The sequence below is a fragment of the Thunnus albacares genome, chromosome 6 (genome assembly GCF_914725855.1).
Source record: "Thunnus albacares chromosome 6, fThuAlb1.1, whole genome shotgun sequence".
Classification (NCBI taxonomy): domain Eukaryota; kingdom Metazoa; phylum Chordata; class Actinopteri; order Scombriformes; family Scombridae; genus Thunnus; species Thunnus albacares.
In genome coordinates this window covers 7007260-7034388 of record NC_058111.1, presented here as the reverse complement: position 1 = coordinate 7034388, position 27129 = coordinate 7007260, and the positions used below count along the sequence as shown (strand labels likewise).

Sequence of the window (27129 nt, the reverse complement as noted above, 5' to 3'; positions counted from 1 at the left end):
AAATGAAGCAGCAAAGTTAAGAGCCGAGAAGCCGTGCAGAGAGAAGAACGGAGACCCGACATGACAGGAGTAACCGCACCAGGCCCTGCACTATGTTTATAGAGTATCTATTACCATGTGTAATTCATAGCTGAAACAGGCATTCAACACTGGTAAAACCAGTACAGGTCTTCATTAGGTTTTGAATGTATTGACTTTTCAGGAAAGTATATGGCTGCTCATCTGAATATCACTGTCTGTCAATGTTTATTGGTGTTTGATGAAAACTGGTTGCACTAATTTGTAAGCTAGTAATAGGACATATGAAGAAAAGATGAACAAATTGAGCTAAGAAACAACTAAACAATAATAAACCTATAAATGTACCATGAGGAGTGAAATGAGATGACTATTTTAGGATGGGTGTGTCTGGTGTGATGCTTCAGATGAGTGGACGGAGACTGGCTTTTCTCAGAAAGAGGATAAATACCGTTGAGGTTTCATCCCCTTCACAGTAAAAACTGTTCAATTAAACAAGTTTGGCACATTTCCATGTTTCAACCTAAAACAATTTCAGGGCTATAAAAAGAAATAAAACTGGTGTTGCTTCCTCAGTGGGAATGAAATCAGAGAAGATGAGTCCTGTCAGCTGTTGATTTATGCTGCCGGGTCAGTTGAACAGAGGCACACCAGGAAATGGTTGAAATTCGTTGTTAATTTAAGACATGAAAGCCGGACTGATGAAACACACGATTCCTAAAGATCCTCCGAGTGACGGGCCGTCTCCGCACAAATTCCTGTGTGATATCATCAACAGCTGGCACTGAGGAAAATGTGAATCCATCCATTTATTTCTTTGTCTTTAAATCTAGATAAAAATGTTTTCTAAATATTTCTACAGACATAACAATGGATGATACATCCTCTCAGTGAGTCAGTGGGTCTGTTTTGGATGTACTAATTACTGTTTTTTTGACCTCATTTTCCAGAAGACTTTTAAGGCCATGTCGAATTTTCAGCAGTAGCTGTCACAGCTCTTCTCGTCATCACCTCCTCCTCCATCCTGTCTATGAGCGGGGATATAGCAGTAGGTCTTCAGCTGTCTGGTTCCCAGCTGATCCTGGTGCTGTGTGTAGGCGTGAGGAATGGGGAGCTGAGGGAGAGAAGGCGGAGGAGGAAGAGGAGGAGGAGGTGGAAGAGGAGGAGGAGGAGGAGGAGAGGGGTAGTGGGCCGGGGCGGAGAGGCGGCTGTCATCCAGGCAGTCGGCGGTTGGCAGGCAAGGATGGTAGCACTGGCCAGATAGTGGCACGCTGGCGCCGACCTATAAAACAATAACATTATGACACTATTTAGTTCAAGAAAGTTAAGTGTAGAAAAGATTTTTCCATTGTGTTAACTTGTGAATCAAACTTACAATAATGTATTTAAGTTATAAATATGAATAAAAAATACTTGTATTGTACCATTAGTACCCATTTTTTGCTACTACCCCCTCCGAAATATGTTAAATTACTGAAGCGACACCTTATCTACCCTAAAATCTACTAAAAAATAATCTAATATTCATAAGTTACTTGTATAGTGTGTAACTACAGGAGAAACACAAGGGTTGCACTTGTGTAAAGCTAGATAAAGGTGAGTGTTTCCAGTGCTAACACTTTGAATTGCACATTTATAATACAAGCATAGTTTCCATGTTTACAACACTATAAACAGTCTTTTTTTTTTTTTACTGGCCATGAAGCAAGGAATTTGATTTAGCACATTTCTCTCAGATACACAGAGCCTGTAAATATACACACAGCAAGAAAGACCGTTTAAACGATTTACAGCATGTGTTCGTCTGATAGGCTGCGGTGTTGGCGCCCACCTGTGGTGTGTTGCTGCCAGTGTTTCTCAGGTCATCCAGGTCAGAAATCCCCAGCTTCCACCTCTGCCATTTCTTCTTTATCTCCGCCTGCACCTGCGAGCGAACGATGAGTTACAGTAAGAGGAAGAAGAAGGGAAGGAGGGTTATGATGATGAGTAAATATACTAGCCGGAGATAAATGAAATGAAACAAATAAAGAGGCTAAACATTAGAGGGTGTTATCATGTGCATACACTCTGGTTATTATCTCACCTGCTGCACACACCACCTACCTCCTTGTTGAGAAAACAGTAGAGGATGGCTACGAGTAAACCCTGTGAAAAAAGGGGAAATTAATTCATTATTAATCAAACCAAACGCACAAACAACATGAAATATGTTTTGCAATGTTGCTTTTATCTGAAGCAGGTCTCTCCTGAGTGCAGCCTGGATGAACGAATCCAGACCGTACCTGGAAAGAGTTGAAGAAGAGCTGAAAAAAGAGGTTGACATCGCGAAAGACGCCCTCTGTGTGGTCCTCTGTCAACACGGCAAAGACCAGTTCATGGATCCCCAACAGAGGGATCAGGGTCAGGGTGGACTTGGCCAGTCTGGAGAGAAAGACACACAAAAGAGGTTTTGCTTGTCTCTCTTTTTCGGGGAGCTACAGAAACACAGAAACTTGTGTGAGTGTTGCTTTTAAATCTGGTATCTCATCAGTGTTTTTGCTCAAAGACACTTCAGTAGAGAAGATGCTTTGTTTGTTGAACGTCTGCTTTCCAGTTAAACGACCGTCTTCCCGCATGAACCCAGATGCCCCCAAGATCTGAGCAGGGATAAACAAGAAAAGTACCTTTTCCCCTCGAGCGGAGCATTGTCGAAGATAAGACTATAGCTCTGCTTGATGGAAATTATTCTTATAAATCTGTCTGTTTGAGATAGATAGCAATAAGCTTGTATGTAAGTGTGTGTGTGTGTGTTTGTGCCTCTTGATACAGACTCTTCAGGTTCTTCAGAAAGTTACAGCAGCTGAGTCAAAAACATTGTCTTAACAGATGTACTTTAGTAACATTGACATTAACATTGACTGGCAACGTAAAATAAACACACAGACATCATTAGACTTAATTTAAAGTGAGTGTGTTTGCAATAAAGATGGCAAAACAGGGTTTGGTGGTTATATTGATCAGATATTAACAGTTAACTGTATAGCAATATGTATAAAGATTGATTAAGTCTGTCTCCATTTTATTGAATTTTGTTTTTTAGTTTAACTGTCATCATCAAAAATGTCTGCTGATCAACAAGAAAACAATTTCACATCATGCAAAAAACACAGAAGTCCACTACAGTCCATAATGAACAGACATGCAAAGAAACAAAGGCAAAGAGGGGCATTCATATTTCTTTGCATATTTTATCATTTGCTTTGTTTTAACATACTTTTTCCATTACAGGCATTAATGTAACCTTTTGCCTCTAGGTCTTTGGCTTGATGGCTTTCTAGTTTATAGCATATATTTAAAATCTTTATGTGTGTTAATTAGTTTCCCTGAAAGTGACAATAACGTGCTGTAAAGTACACTGAGGTAATAACAGTCCCAGAGTTTCCCTGCAATTACTGTAAACGCCTTGCAAACACTGAAATAATTAAAATAACAGTCTTTAGTGTCATATGATGCTGCTTCAGAGGCTGTCCCACTCTCATACTAATAAAATCCATGCAGAACTTTTGCATACTTTTAGGCTTTGGAGTAAAAATATAAATATTGACTTTCATAACCACTCACGGGTCATTTGAAAGCCATGAAAGCTAAAACTCTGTCTTTGTGCACTTTCAGTCACAGATTAGAAGGTTGTTTCAAGATATCAAAGCGCTGACACGGGCTCTGTGCACCTCCACTAATATTAATTCTGCTCTGATCCTCTAATGCTCCAGTAAGGAGGTTTCCCACAGTACTGGTCCCACAGTGTTCACATGTTTAGCATGTTCACCGGGCTATTAGCTTGACCTGAGAACCATTAGCCTAATTACTGTCTCGCCCACTGCACATACCATTTTCCTTGAGTGTGGAGGGGGTGTACGTGTAGGAGGAAGTTTATTTTAGTATTGTTCCCTCAGTGTTTTTTCAGCCGTGCTCATGTGACTTACCTGAATTTGTAGTCGGTGTACCTCATCTGATGGGCCTTCAGTTTGGATACAAGGATCTGGATGATGCGTATAAAGATGAAGAAGTTCACCTGAAGAGATAAAAACGAGAGAAACAAACAGACCCATCAAACAGGACATTCACGTCCAATGATACTGTTCCAAATGAGATGAAATGTTCAGATGCAAAACTATCAGTCTAAAGAGTAATTTAGTACAACCATTAATGAAAGTTTACTGATTATGATGAGCAAAAGCAAAAAAAATGTCTTTCAAAAGCTGATTTCAGGGCATAAAATAAATCAGTAGTTTTATAAGGCAGCTTGCCAAAATTGACCAATAGCTGCCGACATTTTGCCCTCATTTTCTTAAAGTACGGCTTAAATGGAGGTTTGTTTGTCAGACCATCAAAACCACTTGTGCTTGTGCTCCTGCGTTGTTGGACAAGGTGTCCTGCTGATGTCTAAAACTAATAAAATAAGACTAGATTCAACGAAAACCAAAACATTCTTCCTTAGATTCATTGTTTGTAAAAGTGAAGTCATCAGTAAGAGTCAATAGTGTTGAAGCTACATTAAATTTTCTTCCCTGCTTTTAAATGGGAACTTGGAGTCTTGACCTCCATCTGTTGGCATTTGGCGCTACGTAACGCTAAACACTCATGACATGATTGGCTGGAAGCAACTATGAGTCACCCATGAATTTTAATCCTTGACCGACTTATGAAAGTCAAATATAACACAGACATGCCCGTGTTCATTTTTGTGTGAGTCTTGTTTATGCATGTTCATGATCGAATGATTTCAATGAGCACACGCTGCGGGTCATGAACTGTACATGTGTGATATCTGTAGTATGTCAACCAGCGACCCCCCCGACACTTCCTGAAGAAGAGCTGTGAGGATGTGTGATGTCACAACATAATGCACATATGATGAGAGACATCACTCCGACCTGGAGCTCACTGGGCTGTGATGTGTCTGGTTTATATGCATGTTGTCTGCATTAATATGGATCAGGAGTTTCTATATGTGTGTGTGTGTGTGTGTGTGTGTGTGTGTGTGTTGAATGTTCCTGTGTGTACGTTACCAGAATGGCCAACAGGATGGGAGTGCGGATTATCCACCAGTGCTCCATGTTCTCGTTTACCTCCCAGCACCTAGAAACACACACAAAGTTTGCAATAATACACAAGATCTTGAGGTGCAGAATGAAATTATGTTTTTCTTCACATTATGTTTTATATCCAAGCATTTTGGAGCATTTGGAAATAAAAATGTCTCACCTTGTGTTTTCAAACAGGTAACGTACAATAATCCAAGGAACAACAAATAACACTGGAGCACCTGACACGAAACAGACATAAAATATATAAGTATAGAAAGTTCTCAACACTACAGCAGATAAATTTAATCATTTTACATGTGATGTGTGTAAATTGCTGTCAATAATTAAGAGTTTAACCATTTCCTTTTTTCACCTCATGTCCATTTTAGCTGTGCTGTGTTTGACTACTTTTCTGTGATTCCTTGTGTGTGTGTGTATGTGTGTGTGTGTGTGTGTGTTTGTAGTGTGTACCCCAGCCTATGAGCAGGTATCCACCGAAGTAGCGGTTTTCAGGGAAAACCATCAGCACCAGCAGATTGTGTAGATACAGGCCTTCCACCAGCAGCCAGTAGTAGTTGGCTCCCACACAGTACTGCATCAGCACCTGAGCCACGCGGCAGCCAGACATTGCCTGATGTATGTGTATGTGTGTGTGTGTGTGTGTGTGTGTGTGTGTGTGTGTGTGTGTGTGTGTGTGTGTGTAGGAAGAGAAAACAGGTCATCGAGATGTTCGTAATGACAAATTTTCAATGGTATAATGATGATTACAAGAACTATTTTTACGTCTTTTGGGGCAAGTCTCATATTTTTGATGGTGCGTTACATTAATAAGTATTATTAGTATAGTATAGTATAGTATAGTATTATTATTATTACTATTAATTGCACATTTCATATACTGTTTACACTATGTACAATTTCACATTGTTGGTCAATAGTTTGTACATTCATTTCATTCTCTCCAATTTACAGTTTAAACCTGTAGCAGCTCTTCTCACTTAGAATATATTTTACATATTTTTTATTGTAAATTTCTTTCTTTCTCCTCTTATATTACTTAGGATTATTTCATTTTGTGTATATTTGTGACACCAAGGCAGATTGACTGTATGGGCAAACCTACTTCTCAATAAACCTGGTTCTGATTCTGATTCCTCACAAGCAATTTACAAAACAAGATGCAAATCGTTCAGAGCTCTGAATGCTGATGATTTAAACGATACCTCAGCATTTTCTCATTTTACTTTAACAAGTCTGCTGGCAGTTGGGATTTAAATCAGGTCTCTCTGGAGTAACATCAAGTCGAAACTCAATTTTTGTGTCTAAATTGTCTCGATTCCACAGTTCTGCACTTAAGGGATGAAAAGGTTTGGAAAATAAATTAGCTGTTAATGAATGTAAAACATCCTTGAAATAAGTCGTTTTCTGCATTTTCTCTCAATCTGTCTCTCTGTTTCTTGTGTGCGTGTGTGTGTGTGTGTGTGTGTGTGTGTGTGTGTGTGTGTGCGCGTGTCCTACCTGATCACTGAGTACCTCAGAGACATTCCTGCTGTCCCTGAACTCAGGAGGGTCTCTGCTCAGCAGAGCGTCTCTGGTCAGGATTGAAACAGCTCGAAGAATGAACGACGCAAACAAGTTGGTGTGGATGTAGTTCCTGGTGCAGTGCAGCTTCCTGCAGACATCACACACACACCACGGTTATGTCAAACACATCAAAATAATGTTTTACATTTACAGTCAGACTGCTAAACATGCGTCACACAGACGATGAAATGTCAACACTGTCTTCCTTTTATTTGATTATGGAGGTCAGTGAATAAACTTGACCTCAAGAAAAGTGTGAAAAGCGAACACGGTGTTTCAAGTTTGACAGACAAGTGCTTAAATGATAATCTGAGGTCTGTTTATTTTCACTTTGCAGCATCTTTTTATTCTTTTATTATATTATTAAGTACTTGTTGCTTTTTTCACTACATAATTTCACTCACACATGTCCGAGAAGCATCAAATGTTGCTTTTAAAGACCAAAGAAGATGCAAAAAAGTGGAAAAAAACCTTTTTCACAGAATTAGAAAGTCAAGAAAGTCTAGTTTTCTTTCTTCAAATGAGAGAAAATGCTTCACAAATTTCATAATAAATCATTTTATATAATTTTATATTTTAAAATAGTTTAATATTAAAATCTAGGTGGATTATAAAAACCTTTGTTTATTTAAGATATTTAAAGACTGTACATAAACATGTTAGGTTTGGACATAGGTCTATAATAATAAACTTTAAGTTAATTAGTTTCAGTTACACAGGGCTTTACAGTAAACAAACATAGTGAAACAAAGATAACCAGATTAAAATGATGAGATAACAAGACTGAAAATATAAAAGTAGGACACAGACTGTAGATATGAAGACTTACCTGAAAAACATCAGAATAATCAGAGCCAGACAAAGACTGGCCAGACTGACACAGTAACCCACGGTGTACATGATTCTGAAGTAGGCTAAGACCATCATCTGCTTCTCCTACAACAAATGCAACCAAAACACAAGAATAAGTAAACACAGAGGAAAGAAAACACACACGTAATGAGCTGAGAGTAAATCTTCTTATTTTTATTGTACAGCAAGTTGATTTTTTTAGATTTTTATTTTAGGAAGTGGCTATTGGTACGGATTCCTCCATGTCAACAGTCCATTTATTATTGGTATGGAAGATCATGTGATCAAATTCAAATTGTTTAAAAATGGAGGAACGTTTTTGTCCTTCCCATGGTTTGGGTTATTATGGTTAGGTTTAGGCACAAAAACCACTTGGTTAGGGTTAGAGAAAGATCATGGTTTGGGTTAAAACAGTAAAATGTGGTGAAAAATGTCCCGTTTAACAGCACTGAAATGTCCAGTTAATATGGAAACCCATTCCGTACCAATAGAACAAACTACTATTAGCATAGAAAACCAGTCAGGACCAACAGCCTGTAGACTACGGTGCCTTTTTTAAAGGTTTCATCCCCTTCTGTAGTACATCAACCCAAAATATATTCAGTATGAAGAAGAGAAAATACAACAGAGTGTCTGTATAAACAGGAAACAAACCGTAAAACCTTTGTAATTTTCTGGTCTGAATTTCAATTAAAAATTTTTGGCATGAGTGGTAATTATTTCATTTCCTGTTTTCCACAGCCCTGACAGTTTTTGCATAATTTTCCGTTATGATTGTGTGTGTGTGTGTGTGTGTGTGTGTGTGTGTGTGTGTGTGTGTGTGTGTGTACCCTGGCTTCTTGTTGCTTGTTGTCAGAGCTGCATTGAGAATTGTCCCTCCAGGTGTGGCTGGAGTTTTCAGTGGCCCACTGACCATCAGGACCACACTCCCGCAACACGAAACCATTACGCACTACACAAACACACAACAGAGGCTGATACACACACACCCATGATCACACATAAACTGAGCAGAACACCTGTGTGTGTGTGTGTGTGTGTGTCTGTATTCATACCTTGGCTGTACCACGGCAGGTACCAGGGGCAGGGCACCTTGACTGTAGAGTTAGGTTTTCCATCTGACCAGCAGGCGTACATATCGAACATAGAATGACAAAACACCCCTGAGGAGAGAAGAAGAGAGGAAAGGAGAGGATGCAGCAGTTTTGTATTCATTCATATTCATATTCATATCATATTAGTTTTCATTAGCGTGAGTGTGCAGTTTTGTGTGTGTTACCTTTAGGCCTGGCCTCTGTCTGCATCCGGAGGAGACATTCATTCCTGTACTGGTTCCATTCCTCCAATGTCTCTTTCATAGTCCTCCCTGATACACACTACACACACACACAAACATACAAACACACACACACACACACAAGTCAATATCAGTAACACTCACCATGATTTCTTATTATTACCTGTGTGTGGTGAGAAAGGTCTTTGCTTGATTCTGTTTTCTATGCATGTATAAGTTCATGTAATTCAACACAGTACCCTGTAATAAATCCTTCTTTTATGAAGATTATCATATTATGTTTTTATGGACACAGTCAGAAAGGTGTCTCTTCAAATCTATTGTCCATTTCTGAGGCTGCAGTTAGAGGTGGTGTTGTGTAACAAGCAGTCAAAAGCAGACTCAGCAGACGGAGCAAACAGGGAGAAGAAACAGTGTGAGACAGAAGAGGAGGGAGACAGATGGTGAAGGCAAGCCAAGGCACTGTTGTAATGGACTAAAATACATCCCCAACTGATAGAAATGAGGATGGACAGAAATTCTGAGGTCATAGCAGGACTGTAGTGGATTAAATTACATTCAGCTAGGTGTACCTAATAAACTAGCAGTGTGTGGTACACAGGGTTTAAAGGAGACATATTATGCATATTTACAAGTCTATATTTTTAATCTGGGCTGTAATGGAATATCTTTGCATGATTTACAGTTCAAAAAACTAATTTAGCTCATACTGACCCTTTACGCACACCCTCAGTTCAGCCTCTGTCTCTAACAGGCCGTTTAAGCTCCTGTCTCTTTAAGACCCCCCTCTCGATGAGCTCACTCTGTTCTGATTGGCCGGCTACAGACCATGCAACAAACTAAAGCAGGATTTCACTATTTTTTCTTGTTCTTTACTTGAAGTGTCAACTTTCCAAATGCGTGCATGTTTGAGCCGAGATCTGATCCGAAATATGCGAGTAGATAACGCAAACAACACATGGAAAAAACTTAGCAACAACCTTAGCAACAACCTTAGCAACAAAGGCTACAGAATGGACAGCCGTTTATGGGCATGCATGATGAGCAGACGTCAGCTCGTCAGCAAGGTAGAAAGACAAAAAAAGCATAATATGTCCCCTTTAAAGCATCAGAGTTACTACTAGTCTCTTCCTCTTTGAAAATAGGCTGTTAGACAATAATTTCCCTCAAACTTAAAATCTAAATGATTAGAAAAGGTGTCAGATTAAAAAAAGTATTATATATTAAGACTCTCCTCCAGTATTATTCTTAATAATAACATAATTTGTTCATCATAAGCTGCTGTTTCATCAGTTAGATGTAATGTCTCTCCAGTACATACCACAGTCCTGTACAGGAGGATGAGGATGAAGAACGTCTCAGAAGCCTTCATCACTTAGCGGTGTGCCATGTGTGGCCACTGGGAGATCATCTCAGAGCTTGAGAAGACACCACAGGGTTACTGAGAGGTCATCAGGGGTCAAGTACAGGAAATCATGGGATAAGATCCAGATTGTTTATCAGTCCCCTTACAGTCTGCACCGTACTGCTTTGAAATACATAAAATAACTGTTTTCTCCTGGTAAAGATTTTTAAAAAAATCATCACTTAATGTTTGGTTTACACTTAAAATGTGGTATGTCATATGTGTTGTAGCTCTGTATCACCATATCTGAATGTGTGAAAACATTTTGTATGAATACATTTAAATGTTTGAATGTGTAAAAAAAAATATCCAAACAAATGGATTTAATTTTTACACATTCAAACACAGCGTATGAGAAATACATGAAACTACAACTGATAATCCAGTTTTGCACTCAATACCAGCTGCTGGATTGAATTCAGGACCCAAAGGGACCCGAAATGTGAATGATAAGCACTCAGGAGTCCATAGATAGATACTTCATTTTCTTGTGATTATGAAATATTATTTTAATTAACTTGACACAGCTCAGACTGATGATATCTGTTTATAGAGGTTGGTGACATAGTGATCAGCAGGATATAAGGCAATCCCTTCCAGAAACTGACTAAGTGAGGTTGGTTCATTATTAAACTAAGTCATTAATAAAAGAAGATCATTTAAATGTCTTTTTTCCCTTGAAATGTCACATTTTGTGATCAGGCTCCTGGTGATGTCTGAATTAATAAACTTACAATGAGTTCCCAAATATACCGTTTATTTTGGTCTCTGTGAGGCTGGAACTTTGAATATGTATGGGGCCAATATTGTGACTTATGTAATTATTTGTAAATGTGTATGGAGGGTTGTGAACCTGTAGATAGTTACCGAGATTTGAATATTATGTAGAATAATGACTTCTGATTGTGACTCTTATCTGTGCAATGATGTTGATGAAACTGTGCTGTACTTATTTTGTAGAGAGTGACTACCTGATTGATTAATTTGTCATTTTTAAATGTGTTTCACACTTTTACAGTAACAGACGATGACACCGCCTTGCCCAGAGCTCTCAGACCAGCCTCTCTGTGTAACTTGTGAGTCTGATTAGCGAGTGCACTTTCCAGACCATCGAAGCACACAGAGGAGAAACATGAAAGATGGCAGAATAATCCCGTCTCTAATCCTCCTGTCAATACTGGTGGGTAACGACTATAATTCAGGAAGTTAGTGGCATGTGACAAGCAAAGCCTGCTGTAGCGTGAGAAGAACAAGGATGGAGCACAAGAGAATTTCCTCATTAAAGAATGATCTGTGCGACTTTCTCAGGAAGGCCTCATCGCAAGTAGTTTGTAGTTGTAGTTTTAAGCTTGCATTCAATTATGATAGCTACATTATCTCATGTCAGGTTTTAAATTTACAGTTACACAACTGCATGAGTTGCCAGTTTATTGGGTACAGTTAAAACTAATGCTGTCTACAACAGTCCCCCAATAAATCCTTCCTTCATGAAGGTTATGTATAAAGTTTTTGTTGAAATATTTCAGAGAGGTGTTCATTTAATTCTGTGGTTAATTTGGAAGCTGTAGTGTGTGGTAGAAATAAGTTACTGATGAAATACTGTTTTTTTTTTTGCTTTGTGCTGTGGCTGCCATGTCTAACAGATGTTAGATGTATACACTGACAGAAAAGTGTTCTCCATCTGCAGGAAGTAACACAATTAAACTCAAGTTTTAAATACAGTTTTTCTATTGTTGCAGTAAGAATGGGAAACTGTAGATCAAGATTTATATAGCAAGTAAAAAGAGATAAAAACACAACTAATTAAAAGAAATATTTAACAAAGAAATTGTACTTATCAGTCCCACTCTTTCACACAACTCTGGGTTTATTTAATGATGTATCACATAATTATCAGTTATGAAATTTGCAGGAAAGCACACATTAACAACAGGGTAATTTGTCTTTTTGGTTTTTTGAGTCTTAAAAACCTCACAAAACTCGCTGTGCAGCTAAATAACACTTGTAATAACGGTGTCACTAATTACACCATTACAGCAAAGGCCTTTTTGGTATAATGTTAACAAGATCCCAAATGGTAAAAATGATTTAAGGTGTTATGAATATGATGAATATGGAATAGAAGATCAGGGCGAGAAATAAGTCGGGAGTAAAACGGTTGGTCTGTTTGTGTACAGTCAAGCATGTGACGGTGTGTGTGTGTGGACAGTACGCTGCCTCAAGCACTTAGTGTCAGGATCACAAATGAATGTAGGAGGCAGGAGAGTCTGCAATGATCTAATCTGTCATATATATGTGTGATTTAAATCCACAAGATTTTGCTGAAAGTTCACACAAACGAGTTCACACAATGCTGATTAAGCTCATCACCGCCAGATAAATCTCTCTGTATTTCAAAGTATACAGAGTTTTTAAATCTGGTGTCTGTGGTGACATTCCTGCACTAGCAGGATGATGCATACTGCACATGCTCTATGGACAAAACCGGTTAGCCCTCTGCTAACTTGAATGGGGATAAAATAATTTCATCATGCAGCTCATCTAGACTTTCCAAATGTTATCAGACCGAATGGATCAAATTCTAGCGAAATGAATCATTTTGCGGGTTCAAAACAGTTCAGTTAATTTCAGATCTTTATTGTCCCTCAAGGGCAGATTTGATTAGCAGTAGAGGGCAAAAACACAACAAAAAACAACAAAAAAAATGTATTTGTTTGTTAAGAGTATCAAACAATTTATCCACAGTTTTACAGCTGCACAGAAGCGACGGAGTAGGCTACGACGGAGCCTATGACATTAATATGTGTCAACAGTGTTTTTGTAATTACTCTCACTGCCAGAAGGGGGAGACAAAAGTCCCACACTCCAGCTTTAAAGGGACATTTCAGCATTTTTCAACCCATAATTTTGTGTCTAAGTGACTAATGGGGACAACAATTTTTGAAACTGGTCCAGTATTGAGTAACTTCAGCCAGCAGCTGTGAAACAGACTGCAATATAATCCGACGAGGCAACAGCCCCTCGTAAATGTACATCCTGTTTTTGCTGCTGACAGGCAGCAAAAACTATAAGTGTCTATAAGTGTTACTATAAGTGTCTGACAACATTATGTAAAGGACCATACAGAGAAATAAAACGTTTTTCTTTCCCTTTCGCTTGATCTGGTCTGTTTATTATTCTGTCTAACCAAGTCAGATCTTTTCCATAATGTTGTCAGACACTTATAATAACAATCTGAGCCTGTCAGTAGCAAAAACAAGCACTTTCAGTGGAAATACATTGACGGGGTGCTATTACGTATTGATTACATTGCAGCCCGTTGAGCTGCTGCCCGCTGAATCACTCTCGGTCAATACCGCACTAGTTTCAAAAATTGTTTTCCCCATTAGTCACTTAGACACAAAATGATGAGAAAATAGGGTCCAGGTTGAAAAATATTGAAGTTTCTTTTTAAAGGTAGTAAGGCCGTTATTGATTTTCCCTGCAGTGAATGGGCTGGGAGGCGTCTGAACAGAACAAAGGGCATGCACAAGGGTATCATTTCTGCCTTAAACTCAGAGCGGTAGGCTAATCAAAGTGGCACTTAGGCCAGACAAAGGTGCACAAAGCCCACTCAAACGCTCCCTCGATGTGACAATATGACAGGTATGAAGCATGGAGTGTCCTTTTTGGTGCACAGACATATCCTGGTCAAAAAAAGGACACTTTTGACACAGTTTTTGTGTCATGTGTAATGATGTAGATGTTTGTTCCAGATAAGCTACTGATTGAAATTGGAATAAAAATGGGTTTATTTTGAGGTTAATCAGCACTCCGTAGGAAAAAAACAGCACACACATCAACTCAAACGTTAACTGCTTTAAACTGCACCCATTCAGGAAATGATCTCCTGGGAACTGGTGCATGAAATATTTGAAATTCTTAGCTTCAGCACAATAGAAATTTCAGTCTTCAAAGACCGTTATCACTTAATTGCTGCCACTATTGATATCCACATCATGCAGTAATGTGTCCTGTTTATGTTATTCACAGCTTTGGGCTCATGATTTTCTCGGATGTTCATTTTACAGCAAATATTCACCTTATGAGCTGCTACATGCACAATAATCACAGTATAATTCAAGTTTACGTATCTGAATTTAATCAGCGCTGACGTCAAATGTGCACCATCTGCACAGTATATTACTATCATGAGAAAAAGTTAATTATGTTTCGTGTTGACTCATAAGAGAGAGAGAAAGAGAGAGAGAGGAAGAAAGACAGAAAATACAGGATTTTCTAATTATATATTATGTTTTATAATATACGAGGAAGAGATTGACTGTATTTACTCTGCACTACATCCATGACTGTTTCCCTGAAGTGATTCACACCTCAACACTAACAGACTTAAAAAAGATGCTTTCTGAGAATCAGCTTTAAACATACTACAGTTTTCTTGTGTCTCTATTGAGGATGTTTCTTTCTTTCAGTCTTTTTCTTATTTTTTTTCTGTCTCAATTTAACACTCTGACACATTAATTCACATGACAAAGACAAATTACACTCCCACACCCAAAACTTCCTATGTGCTTCCATCTCCATTCTTCTAAACGTTCCCCTCCCAAAACTAACAACCATTCTGACTTGTGCAGCTAATAAACCCTTTTCATTAGAGTGAACTTCTCTCCATGTTTAAAAGGATCCAAATAGACACTATTTCCTCTTAAATGAGACAACTCCCTCTACTTTATCCATTAAAGAAAGAAGGGTGTGGAAAGATTTGGGGATCTTCCTCACATCTTGAAAAAAAACAGCACGAGCTAAACAAAATTTGAGTGATTTGATGATGACCATTAAACTGATCAGATCATTATACTCTCTTGACTGACAGAGAACAGCGCGGGCTGCGTGACATTTTAGAAACCGGCCAAACACGGACGAGATAACGCAGCCAGATTGTGATGAAAAGGAGAAATGATTTACAGTACGTGGCATTAGAAGTGGCATTTTCATAGAGGGAATTGTTGATTTCTGTAGTGATTTCAAGAAAACATTTTAAAGGTCTTGTCTTTCCTGGGGGAATAGATACTTATTAAATCATATGTTTTACAAGTCCAGCAGCAGCAGCAGCAGCAGCAACTGTAGCTGGTTTGAAATAAAGTCAAGAGCAACTGTGCCAATCGACCTCATTGTCTGCAGGGAAACTGATAGTTTTGTGCCATTTTATATACAGTAGATCATCATGTTGCATGTTTTTGACAACCTCAAGAATACATTTTTGTTCAATGATCAATTTCATGCATCAGGCCCTTTCCATAGAGGCATTAATCTAGAAACTCCCAATCAAACTGTGCTTAAGTTTAAGGCCAGCTTGTCCTGATTAGATTGATTATTAAAATAAACAGAATTTAAACTAAGTAAACAAGACCATCTGCTCTCAGGATTTGTTTAGTCTTTTCCATTCATTTGTCCCCCCCGGTTTGTACGTTCAACATCAAACCACTGTCGGTATGTTTGCAGGGTCTCACGTTGAATTCTGCTTGAATCTGATGAATTATTTCGATATGACGATAACAAACACTTTAACACACTTAAACACACACTGAAGAACGGAGAGTGTCTCAGACTTTACAGAGGAGTCTGTTTAGCCTCTTGTCATGATGTTCTCCTGCACGCGGACAGCTGGAGCAGCGGTGGTTCATCCGACTGATGAAAAACATAGCAATAGCACAGCTGGGCCTGGCTGTGACACACACACACACACACACACACATATACACGCACATGTATGCATACTTAGCCCAATTAGCCTGTATGACACTGCAGCCAACAGGTCTCAGTTTATGTAACTCTGTGTGTGTGTGTGTGTGTGTGTGTGTTTTGTGAGCAGCTTTCCAAGATACCTAAGCCATGTGTTTCACCACAAAGCTGCGTGTAATAATTCACACCGCTAGAATAACTCAGTAATTAGCACCAACCACTGATACTGTGATACGCGTGTTCAGTAAAGACTGTGGAATTTATTCAACTTCTTTTCATTAAGTAGAAACAACAACAACAACAAGTTTCCTTATGTGAAAATCTGACCGGAAATGAACAATAGCTTCTTTTAGTTATTGTAACTGTCAATTATTTTCATTATTGACAACTTATGAAAGTCAAATATAGTGACGAATCTTACCATAGCCCAGTGGAAACTCTGTTAACAAGCAGCATTCAATGTACAATAACATGAAAAAGAGAATTTTAAAAGCTGTAACCAGCAAATGTTCTACTTGAAAAACATCTTACACTGTTAATTGATTATTAAAATGGTCATTAATTGATACATTTTCAGTGTCTTTTGTCTGTCAAGTGACAGATGTCTGCCATGTTTGTTGTTTTTTTTGTGTGTCTTGTTTCCCATCCCGCAGGGCAGTGAGAGGTCATGGACTCAGTGTGTTGCTCAGTCTCAGCAGTGAGCCCACAATCAAACTGACAATAAACTTCAGAGGGAGACTTCTGCTCGACCTAAAATAGACTGTTTCACCTTCCTCTTTTTTATTACTCCTCTAACTGAGGAGTAGCTGTGTGCCATGACATTCACTGTGATGACACAGAGCTGCACATAAAACATCTTCTTCTGTTATGTTATCCAGTTTAAAGGCTCTTAATCCTCAACACGGTGGTTTTGTTTATTTCTCTTTGTTTGTGTTTGTTTCTTTGTCCTCATTCATTCAACCAGCTGGAGACCACTTTCTTACATAACAAACAAATATCCGGTCATATCATCATGCTAAAATTAACAAATACAATGAACGACTCCAACTAATTATCCAGAAAGGAAAAGCACACCGCACACTGGAGGAAGACTGCAGATAAAATGCTTCATCACGGTTAACATGAGATAAAGCTGCTCAAATAAATATGAATGTAATACAAGATATTTGATCCTCACCTTTAATAAATCCATCTTTTCACGGTCAGAGTCTGCAACCAAATCCCCCGCTGTGCAGGTGTGAAAAAAAATGAAGTTTGCGTGTCTGAAATGTTCCCGCGCAGAGTCCCGCGCATAAATACAGGAGCTTTCACATAATACGATCATTTAAATACATCATTAGGTTGAATATAAATGTTACAGACATCCATGAAGCGCTGAGAGAGACGCGAGTTCAGTGAGTGGTCACTGCCGGACTCAACCAGCCTTTCTCTCTCTCTCTCTCTCTCTCTCTCTCCCCCTCTCTCTCTCTCTCTCATTGAGTCACCTGAGTGATGGTGTTATGGTTATTAGCCTCGTATTGATGGATATTGATTTACTCTGACAGAGCAGGATGTTTTGATTCCTCTTAACTAAAAGCAGCTGCTGACTCTGGCTCCAGAAATATTCTAATCCACGTTTCCCAAAGCAATGGAAAAGAAAGGAAAATCTTTTAAAATCTTTTCTTTTTGTAGAAAATATGACTAGATCAGGTTTCATGAGCTTTCAATTTCAAAGTATTTCCACTGGTTAGGAATAATGTGATAAATACACAAATATATTATAAATATACAAAAGTTTTAGGCACTAAAAGTAAAGTGAGGATGCTTTAATACTAATTTAAATAAAGAGACCTAAATCAAATTATTATTAATTTAAAACAGCAGCAGTTCTCCTCGGTACACCTGCACCTCAGTTTTTCAAGGTACTCAGCAGGTTTGTTGTTCCCGCATCTTGGAGAAGTTGCTGCACTTCTTCTGTGAATTTAAGTGTCTCTTCATGTGATCCCAGACTGACTCCTTTATTGCTGAGATCGGGGCTCTTTGGGGACCAAACCATCTATGGCCTTGTTCTTCTTGTTGCTGAGGATAGTTATTTATGACTCCGGCTGGATGTTTGGGGTTGTAGTCATGCTGCAGAATAAATTCAGGAGAAATCAGACACCTCTCTGATGGTATCACATTATAGATAAAAATCTAAAACACCTAAAACTTTCGCACAGTACTTGCAGATATTGCAGGGGGCTTCTTATGAATGTGTTTAGTAAATTGTCTGTAAATATTTTATTTGATACTATGATATGTAAATATTTGTCACTCTCTGGGTTAAAGTTGCAGATAGTGCTGTGATAGAAGTGTTTTATCTTCTGGCAGCATTCATCATTAATCAAAAACTGATCAGGTTCCCAACAATAAACAAAGAAAGCAACTTCTTAAAATTAACAATGAAATTTGAGAAGATAACAAATTAAAACAATGAAAACACAATTAAACACAACTGACAAAGTGTTAAAATTCCTGATGCGTATACAGATGTAGAGTCAAGTGAGGGAGTCTGATGCGTTCTTCAAATGCAAATCAATCATATCTAAGTTGGGTGTTAACGCTCCATCACTGTGATTGACTGTTCATAAAGGCGCCTGGTGTCTAATGAACTTTTCTCATAACAAGATGGCAAGTTATTAATGCTTATACTGTATGTAGCATATCATAAAATCATAAATGTCATAAAAAGTGGTGTGAGGACTAAAGTCTTATCAGGACATGTGGTGCCTCTGCCAGGAAGTCATTACTTTATATCCCAGTACTAATCAAAGAAGTTAATCAAATATAGGAATCAATGAATTGCACAACACCACCCTTCCTTTACAATGGATGTTATCATGTCAACTTCAAAGAGCCTGAAAACTGAAAACCATTTCTGAGATTTAAAAAAAAGATGTTTTTATATTCCTTCCAAAGTTTTCATGACAGAAACAACAGTCAGACGACCTGCTGGTCGCTCGTTAACATGCAAGAGCTGTTTACATCAAACTGACACATGTACATTTCTCTCTAAATGCACTTTAATGCACCGTGTTGCTTACTACTTGTTCTTTGTTTTTCCTCTTGGGATTTATATGTTTTTATCATTTTTTAAAGGGTATTTTTAGATATACAGTGTATCTTTATCCTTTCTGTTGTTGTTGTTGCACAGCTGTGGGCTGGGAGGAACAGCATTTCGGGGTTTTTTTTGAAATGACAGTAAACTAAATCTTGAAATCTTGAACGTTATTCTAACATTATTCTCACCTTGCAGACAGCACTGCAGCATCCGTCTACTGTTCCACTGTGCTGACAGCATTTGTACAACGGTAACCCTTGAGGTATGTCACAGTGTTTGACTGTATGCTGTTTAGAATAACATGATGACGTGAGAATAAAGACCATATTTACCAATCACATAGACTACGTACACACACACACACACACACACCCTCATGCTTATATCCTTGCATGTAAATCCACACACCTGCTCACACACAGACATACTTAGTCAGGTTGTGACAGGAAGATATGTTACTCTGGTGTGCTTGAGTGGGTGAAAAATAAACCACAGAACAAAAAAAAACTCTCCTCCGGTGCATCTCTTTGTCTCTTAAGATCTTGGTGAAGCTGTTGATGTGAAGCTGAGACTTTGAAGCATTTTCCTTCCATGGAACAGTAAAGCTGTGCTTTAAATTAAATGTGTAAACACCAGCCAACTGTCTGTTACCTCCAGCTGTGTTTGCTTATTTTGTAGATCACAAAATATATTCGCTGACATATTTTTCTGTGTCTTACAGATAACTTCATGAGAATAAAACCTGGATTTATTCAAGTGGCTCCATGCAGCAGCCCAAAATATAGTTTTAGCCTCATTAATAAATAGGAATTAACATCTGAACATCTGAACTTCAGCAGAGTTCTGACACATGAAACAGGTAGATTTGTCAGTGATATTGTTTGTTAATTTCATGAAAGATAAAATTCAAAAGTTTAGATCCCTGCTTCACATTTCATTTTAAAACATTTCCAGCAAAAATTTCCAACAAAACCGTTGGTTCTGGCTCCTCTTTTGCCGCAAAGCAACGTACTGTCATCTGTCACTGCATTGGCCTATCAGATACATGCAAATGCACATATGAGGTAGAATACCTGCGTGATAACTAATTGTTTACCTTGTAAGACTGATGAAAGGTAAAATGATTGATGGCATACAATACAGATCACCGTGAGGAGTCAAACTGAACTCCCTCTTTATTATTCCATGTTATTTGTGCAGTGTTAACGGGTCTATTTACTCCATGTGGAAACTTATTTAGCTTTGAGCTTTATTTATATAATATTTATGAAGGTATAGGCAATTCTCTGTATCTTGGTTTTGTCACCTTCTGTATGTAATGACACATCTGATATATCATTTCCATTGCCATAAATTAAAGCTTATCACTCACCGGTCATAGTTTAACAGAAAACAAATGGCAATACACACAATTTGAAATGAATGAGAAGCAGTTTGCTGCATCACACTACAGAATTAATGGAGCATAAGTTAGACAGTGCAGTACAATACGGTGCAGAACCATCAGTGGGCAGTGCAGCATCTTTATACCAGAAAACAGATTAAAAAACATGTTTCTCTCACTGACTGACTCCCTCTGATGATATCAGTGTAAACACACTGTTAGTCGCACCCTTTTCCTGTCAAAACATTCCAACAAGAATTTAATGGTTTCCTCAAGCTGAAAGATGAGAATATCATATGTGTTCAAGTGTTGTCCATACCAGACCAGTACTGTACACCATGTACATAGTGTATAAGTACACACTGTGTGCAAATATTCACAATGTGATATTTTGTCAGTTATTATACAAGAGTTTACTTTACTGTGCTGTTTTGTACTAACAGGAAATGTCGCAAAGGTTATGCAAACGGATGTTGTTCAAACTTCAGAACAGTGAAGCTTTAGGAAGATTCTTACATGATAAAAATGTTTGAGCTTCACCTTGACAATGTGTATATATAGTTTTGTCATCATCTAATTTTTGTCAGTGTTAGTCAGAATTAGTAGAGTGCATTCAGCCTTTTCCCATAGAGATCATTGCGACTTGCGATGTTCCCTTATAATGTTGATAATGGATCATCTGTGCTACTGTCCGCCCCTCGTATTGTGCACGCCGCCTCAATGACACAAATGGAGCAGAAACATCATTCATGCTTTTGGTTACAACCTGTGCTTTTCCTGCTTAGACAAGTCAAAAATCCTGCTGTATAAAAAGGCCTATTGTGACATAGTGTACACATGCAGGATGATCTACCTTGGTCACTGAGATGCTTTTTGTGTGTGTGTGTGTGTGTGTGTGTGTGTGTAAATTTATATAACGCTAGGTGTCTCTTTGCTTGGACACGTCACATCAGATCATGTTAGATTACTTCAGGTCACACAACACATCACATTACAGTACATTAAGTCATCTCTCATTACAAGTCTTCACACAGCGTCATTTACTTTTATCAAACCCAAGATTTACACACACAGATTTACACCTATTGGCCAATTATATACAAATGATTGTTCCTCTAATTAATGTGGATAATATATCATTTTAAATCATTCATATTTCAAATATTCACTTAGAGACAGGAGAGATAAATATACACTATTAGTCACAGGTAAAATAATGTGGAAATAATTGTTCTTCACACATGTTCTCTTCTCTTAATGAAAAAAACACAATATGCTGTTATTATTCATCCCGTTTACATCACTGCAGAGCTCCTATTTTGTCTCCCGTGTACAAAAACTCAAATCAACAGGGATTACTCTCTCTCTCTCTCTCCACAGTCATTGCAAAGCCTTTTATTTGTTTGTTGACATAATTAGTGGCGTTATCGTCTTACTCTGATCACTAGCTCGGGGGGGGGGGGGGGGGGGGCTTATGACGCTTGTCAGTGATTTGATTGAATTTGCCAAAGTTTTACGTAATCCCTGACAAAGATATAGCTGTGATCCTACAGCAGGCCTGCTGACATTCTTGAGCGATTTAAGATTTGCATGTCGGCAAAGATTTGTGTGAGATAAACAGGTGTTTTTCTGTCATGTACGTACTGTACGGTCTCTGGCTCACAGTTTGTTACACAAATCCCAGCGGCCGGAAATTAAAACATGCATACATTTGTCTTTGAACAGTGTTTCCAATCTAAAAAACTCTGTACTTTACATGTTTAAACCTATAAGTCGATGCATGTGTATGTTGCTTTTAGCCAAATTAACTACCTGGTGTCTTTTTTGTTGTTCTGTTAACCTTATTTTTAGTTTCTCTTGTCCTCTTTAGAGTACTGGAGCTGAGGTGCTGGTCTGCTGGTCACCCTGGATGAACTCCCAACACTGTTTACTGTGGTTAAAGACACTATCATGCACATTTTGGTTCACCTGTTTTACTGTGTGAGTGTGTTTAGGTTGCTGTGACTGCACTTGGAGCGAGTATAGGACACTTCTGGACTTCTTCTTAGCTTAGCTTGCATTCAGCAGCCTCAGCCCACTCAGGTTTATTAGATTTGTTGATGTTTTTTTTCTGAATTCTGGAAGTACATATTTAATGGGAACTTTTTTTTGTTGTAAAACATTTAAATCATATTTCCAAGCAGTTTTATAATAAAATTATGTTTTCAGTTCCAGTTTAAATTTCCATTGTTCATTTTTGACAATTAACTGATTTGTTCGTCTTCCTTGTAGCAGTGACTTTCAGTTTCCTTCAATCTAATCATCTCATTAAAAATCACTTACACATTTGGAAATGCATCTCTGTCCTCTCAGTGAACAAGCCTGTGTACTTAAAATAAGATTATTGGTATTCGGTAATCCCTGTTTCCTAATCATACATATTTCCTGAGGTGCATTTCTCCAGGTGGCGTAGTTGGTCTTTTCTCCTTCCTCCTCTCCTCCATGTTACACTGCTGCACCTGAAGACTCTTCCTACAGATTTTCTTATGACCACTTGAGGGCAGCATAATATTCTGATTGTTGCTTTGGGTCCTTTAGAGCAGCACAAATTGTTTTTTATTGTCTGACATCACCTTAGAATTAGGAAGGATATTATACTTCGAACAAAGAGTGTGTTAATCTCACACTTATCCTTTAAACTGGAGAGTTAGAAGAAGATAAAATATGACTGAGAAGGACTTTTCATGTCTCTCATCAATGTGTCTGATGTTTGCATGAAGTTTGTCTTATGGTGTGATGGTTAAACAGTGGTTAAGCAGTTCAGAGAGAGGAGAATGTTGCTCATTTTTGCACATTTTTCCAAATGTTGATGCTTTTTGAACCAGCAGCCTTATGTTCGCCATGCCTGCTAACCAGATTATTTCTTTCACAAAGGCATTGGCTGTGTAAATGAGATGAGAGCGAGGGGGTTTCTTATCTGTGCTTGGCTGGGAGACACACTCCTGGAATGTAAGGGAGGGCTCTTGCTCTTCTCATCTGACTGGAACCTTTATCAGCAGGTACGTTAACTGGTTTCTGCCTCAGCAATGAGCTAATGGGATGAATGTTCCACCAAAAATTCACTCAGACTTAACAAAATCTGACCTGACCAATCCTGTGGTTTAAAGTAAACACACTGTGTATCTTTTTGCTTAGCGACGCTTCCTTAACTTCATAACATTTTGGAAAGGACAAAATGTTAATTTATCACCTCGATGCCATTTAGCTGCTCGGCCTCCTTTGCAGGATTTCTTCATGTTGATCAGTGATGTCAAACATTTTTATATTATATGTACAAATCCTCATTTACATTATTATTCAATTGTCTTAAAACAAGTCAGAAGACAAATATCAGTTAGTAGAACAAATACCAAAAACACATATTTTTCATCAGTAAGTTGTGCTGAGACTGTGATAAATGCAGAGTTTGTATCACTGCCAAGAGTCATTTGTCTTACACTAAACGCTACAGGACTGTTTGAGTTGCAGGGCTGTTCTGTTGTACTGGATGGTTCAGTATTTTATTGTCCTGTAAATGGTGCCAGTGATCCTTGAGAACTGGCACAGAACATGTCCTGCATATAAGCACATTTTTTTGAGATTTGGTGAGAAATTTAAAGAATCTAAACTACAAAAGTAATCCGTGACTTGAACAGGAACACAACATATAAAGCAGTGTGTTGAAAGCATGTTTACTTTTGTTAATTTTAATAGTTTTTATCATACTTTTATTTATTACAATAAAACTTTCTTCCTTTCTTTCTTTCTTTCTTTTTTTCTTTGGGTCCCCGTCAGCTACTACCACGGTAGTAGTTACTCCTCCTGTGGTCCACACAATATTTACTTTTTGATAAAACCATAATCAGCTAGTGTTTGCTACTGTGATGTTCAGGTGTGTAGTTCAGGCAGACACAGGCATCGTTTTATAGTCACATGTCCCACATACCAATCCGATCACATGTCCATGACCTCTCTCTCTCACAAAAGGTGGTCAATAAACATTTTGCGCTCATTCAGTCTGCATTCAATGTTGAGCTGTTTATGCTCGTTGCTACACTACTGCCTGCTGTCAGAAACTTAACTCCCCCCATCACTCTAAAAACTAATGTTCTGGCTCAACAACAACAAAAAAAAATAATGCAACACTTTGCATCAATCTTTTTGAGTTATGACAATTTCTAATTAAATTATGTTGAACAAACAAACTACACTAAGTTAGGGGAATTAGCTTTTCCTCTACAATCAAAGGTATTTTTAATCACCACTTACTTAGTAATTGAAAGCATGAACATAAGTTTTTAAGTTGATTACTCATAAAATTAAGTTGTTCCAACTAGTTTTTCCAAGTTCAAAAAATGCATTCATTCAACAACAAAATTGTTAGTCAATTAACTTTTCTTTTTAATTTTAATTTTGCGCTGCAGTTGTGTGTTTGAATGATATTTAAATCCAAAACAGTAACAACTACAACAACAACAACACATCATGTGTATTGTGCCACAAATTATAAATAAATAAATTGTCCATATTGCCTCGGGAAATAAAGCAATAAGTATATTCAAATATACCATCACAATAAAGTTATAGGCCTTTACGTATTTAAAACCACATTACCAAACGTGTAAAATGTTGTCAACTCCAGTTTTAAAATCGTTTTGTAAAACGAAAGCAAAGTTGCAAAAGTGCTTGTGAAACATTAACTTTCAATGGCCACCAATCTTCTCAAGGCCCTGCAACTTTATTTTTTTTGCACAATATAATAAAGACCTTTTAGATCAATGTTACAAAAAAAAAACATAGATAACGTGCTTCTTGTAGCAGACAGTCAGCAATTTTAAACAGCATAAAAAACTTAACACAGAATGTTTGCTCATGCACCTCGCGTGCCTCTTCATGTGTTAGCATCTGGTTGTGCGTAACATAATTTTGAAGGTTTTTAAGAAGTTCCTTAAATGTTGTTTTTCTCATCCATCACGGTTTGTGAAATCAGGGACAGAGTCTGTCGCAAGCTTGCTGAGCACGCTTGTTCCAGAGCGTCACATGAGCATCACCACACCGCAAAAAAAAAAACATATCGCTGCAATAAATGGTTAAAACCTTGATGTGAGTGTCTGATGTCACTATGTACAGATGCCAAAGACTTCCTGTGGTTTTGATTTTGTCTTAAATGTCTTGTTTCACTACCCTTATAGATGAGTTGTCTGATGATACCTGTTCCTGGCATGCCTTCACACCAAGCAGCATACTGTATCTTGTTCCAGCTGCTAGATACATTCACCTAATGTATAAGCGGTGTTATAGGACCTAAAAACTCTTATAATCATCGATATTATATGCAATCAAGACCAAACTTTGCATAATTCTTCTTCAGCAGAGAATAAGACTTCTACCACTTCCTTTGTTCCCACATTCACTGGAACTATCTGCGGTGTTGGTCATGTTTTTTTACATCCTGCTTTATAAATTATGTAACAGTTGAGTAAATGTCACACATACTAACATGCAAGGCACCAGCATCACAAAACAACTGAGAGCAAAATGTTAAGAACACAAGATGAGAGATGAGAGAGGGATGAAAAAGGGTCTCTTCATGACAAGAAAAATGTGAGTATTTCAGGTATGTGTGTATGTCGTTGACAGCGAACGTCAGGGTTTTAACATAAACCCCTGATAGGGTTTCATACAGATGACTAGCTTGGACAAAAATGTTCAGCTTTTCACACTTAAATTTCCTCAAGCAACAAAAATGTCTTATGGTTCAGTAACTTTTATAGAATCATTCCTGTTCAATAAATAACTTTGTGGCTCTGTTGTGGTTTAGATTTGGATTTCTTGCCTTTGCAGGTAAGAAACTTCAGTGAGTTGACGTTCCCACTGAGTGGACACAGTGAGTCTGTGTTATTTTCGGGGGGAGGGAAGGAGGAGGTGGGGTGGGGTGGGGGGGGTAGCTTTTTGTTTCTGACTTCAGGTGCCAGGCAACCTCTCTGCCCTTCACATTCCCCAGTATCGGTCATGTGACCAGCGTTTAGCCCTTTGGGTTGGACGGAGCCAGCGGAGCATGACCAGAGAGAGACTCACAAAATGCCTTTTTTTTTCCTTCCTTTCTTCTTTCTTCTCAGTCAACCAGGTTTAGGTATTTAATGAGATTCAGTTTCATCATAGCCTCAGGAACTTTACTAGACCGCTATTTGCTTTATAGGTATTTTTTTTAACTACATCTAAACTCATGAAAGTTGTCAGAACTTTAAGAAGTATGACCTACTTGAATATTTCAAATGAAAAAGTATTTTTGTTTTCTAACCTGCTACCTACTATTTGGAAAAAGTAACGTGTTTCTGGACGGCTGTGAAATACACCAGCGTGAGAATCAATGATTAGCTTAACGACGGCCAAATATGCCTGAAGGTCTTAGACGAGTCACTGGAGCAGCACACAAGAAGTGCTACTGGTCAACACGCTCTGCCGTCATGATTATTCTGTCATGACTTAATGGAAAGAGTTCAGCTTATTTTCTCCACACCTTTTCGGTTTGTGTGGAGTTATGTTTTGATTGGTGTCTTTTCTAGCAAATAAAAAAATCGAATGAGTTAAAAGAGACTTGATTGCTTAAGAAGAAACTGTGTTTTTCATTATTTAGGAGAAAAAATGTATTTAAAAGACACACACACACACATACACACACCC

The 27129-nt window shown here is 38.1% G+C and overlaps 1 protein-coding gene across 1 annotated transcript; it reads right to left on the bottom strand.

Annotated features, from left to right (window-relative positions):
• Positions 1 to 814: 814 nt before the first annotated feature.
• On the bottom strand, positions 815 to 17348 carry gipr (gastric inhibitory polypeptide receptor). The gene is made up of 15 exons (XM_044354934.1): positions 17142 to 17348; positions 10139 to 10235; positions 8800 to 8896; positions 8576 to 8683; positions 8351 to 8472; positions 7498 to 7604; positions 6603 to 6756; positions 5556 to 5715; positions 5263 to 5323; positions 5067 to 5136; positions 3981 to 4069; positions 2301 to 2439; positions 2122 to 2163; positions 1850 to 1942; positions 815 to 1300 (listed from the first exon to the last, which is right to left on the bottom strand). Exons 2-15 carry the CDS (start codon positions 10187 to 10189, stop codon positions 995 to 997), a joined length of 1599 nt encoding a protein of 532 aa, XP_044210869.1. The 5' UTR covers positions 10190 to 10235; positions 17142 to 17348; the 3' UTR covers positions 815 to 994.
• Between the last annotated feature and the right edge of the window lie 9781 nt (positions 17349 to 27129).

What these genes read in the sequence shown, in the direction of transcription:
- gipr (XM_044354934.1), bottom strand. Translation starts at nt 10,189, where the DNA reads ATGAAGGCTTCTGAGACGTTCTTCATCCTCATCCTCCTGTACAGGACT. An exon ending in CCTGCCGTGGTACAGCCAAG is followed by an intron (nt 8,473 to 8,575) that starts GTATGAATACAG and finishes GTGTTTGTGTAG; the next exon opens with TGCGTAATGGTTTCGTGTTG. An exon ending in ACTGTTTTCTCAACAAGGAG is followed by an intron (nt 1,943 to 2,121) that starts GTAGGTGGTGTG and finishes GTTCGCTCGCAG; the next exon opens with GTGCAGGCGGAGATAAAGAA.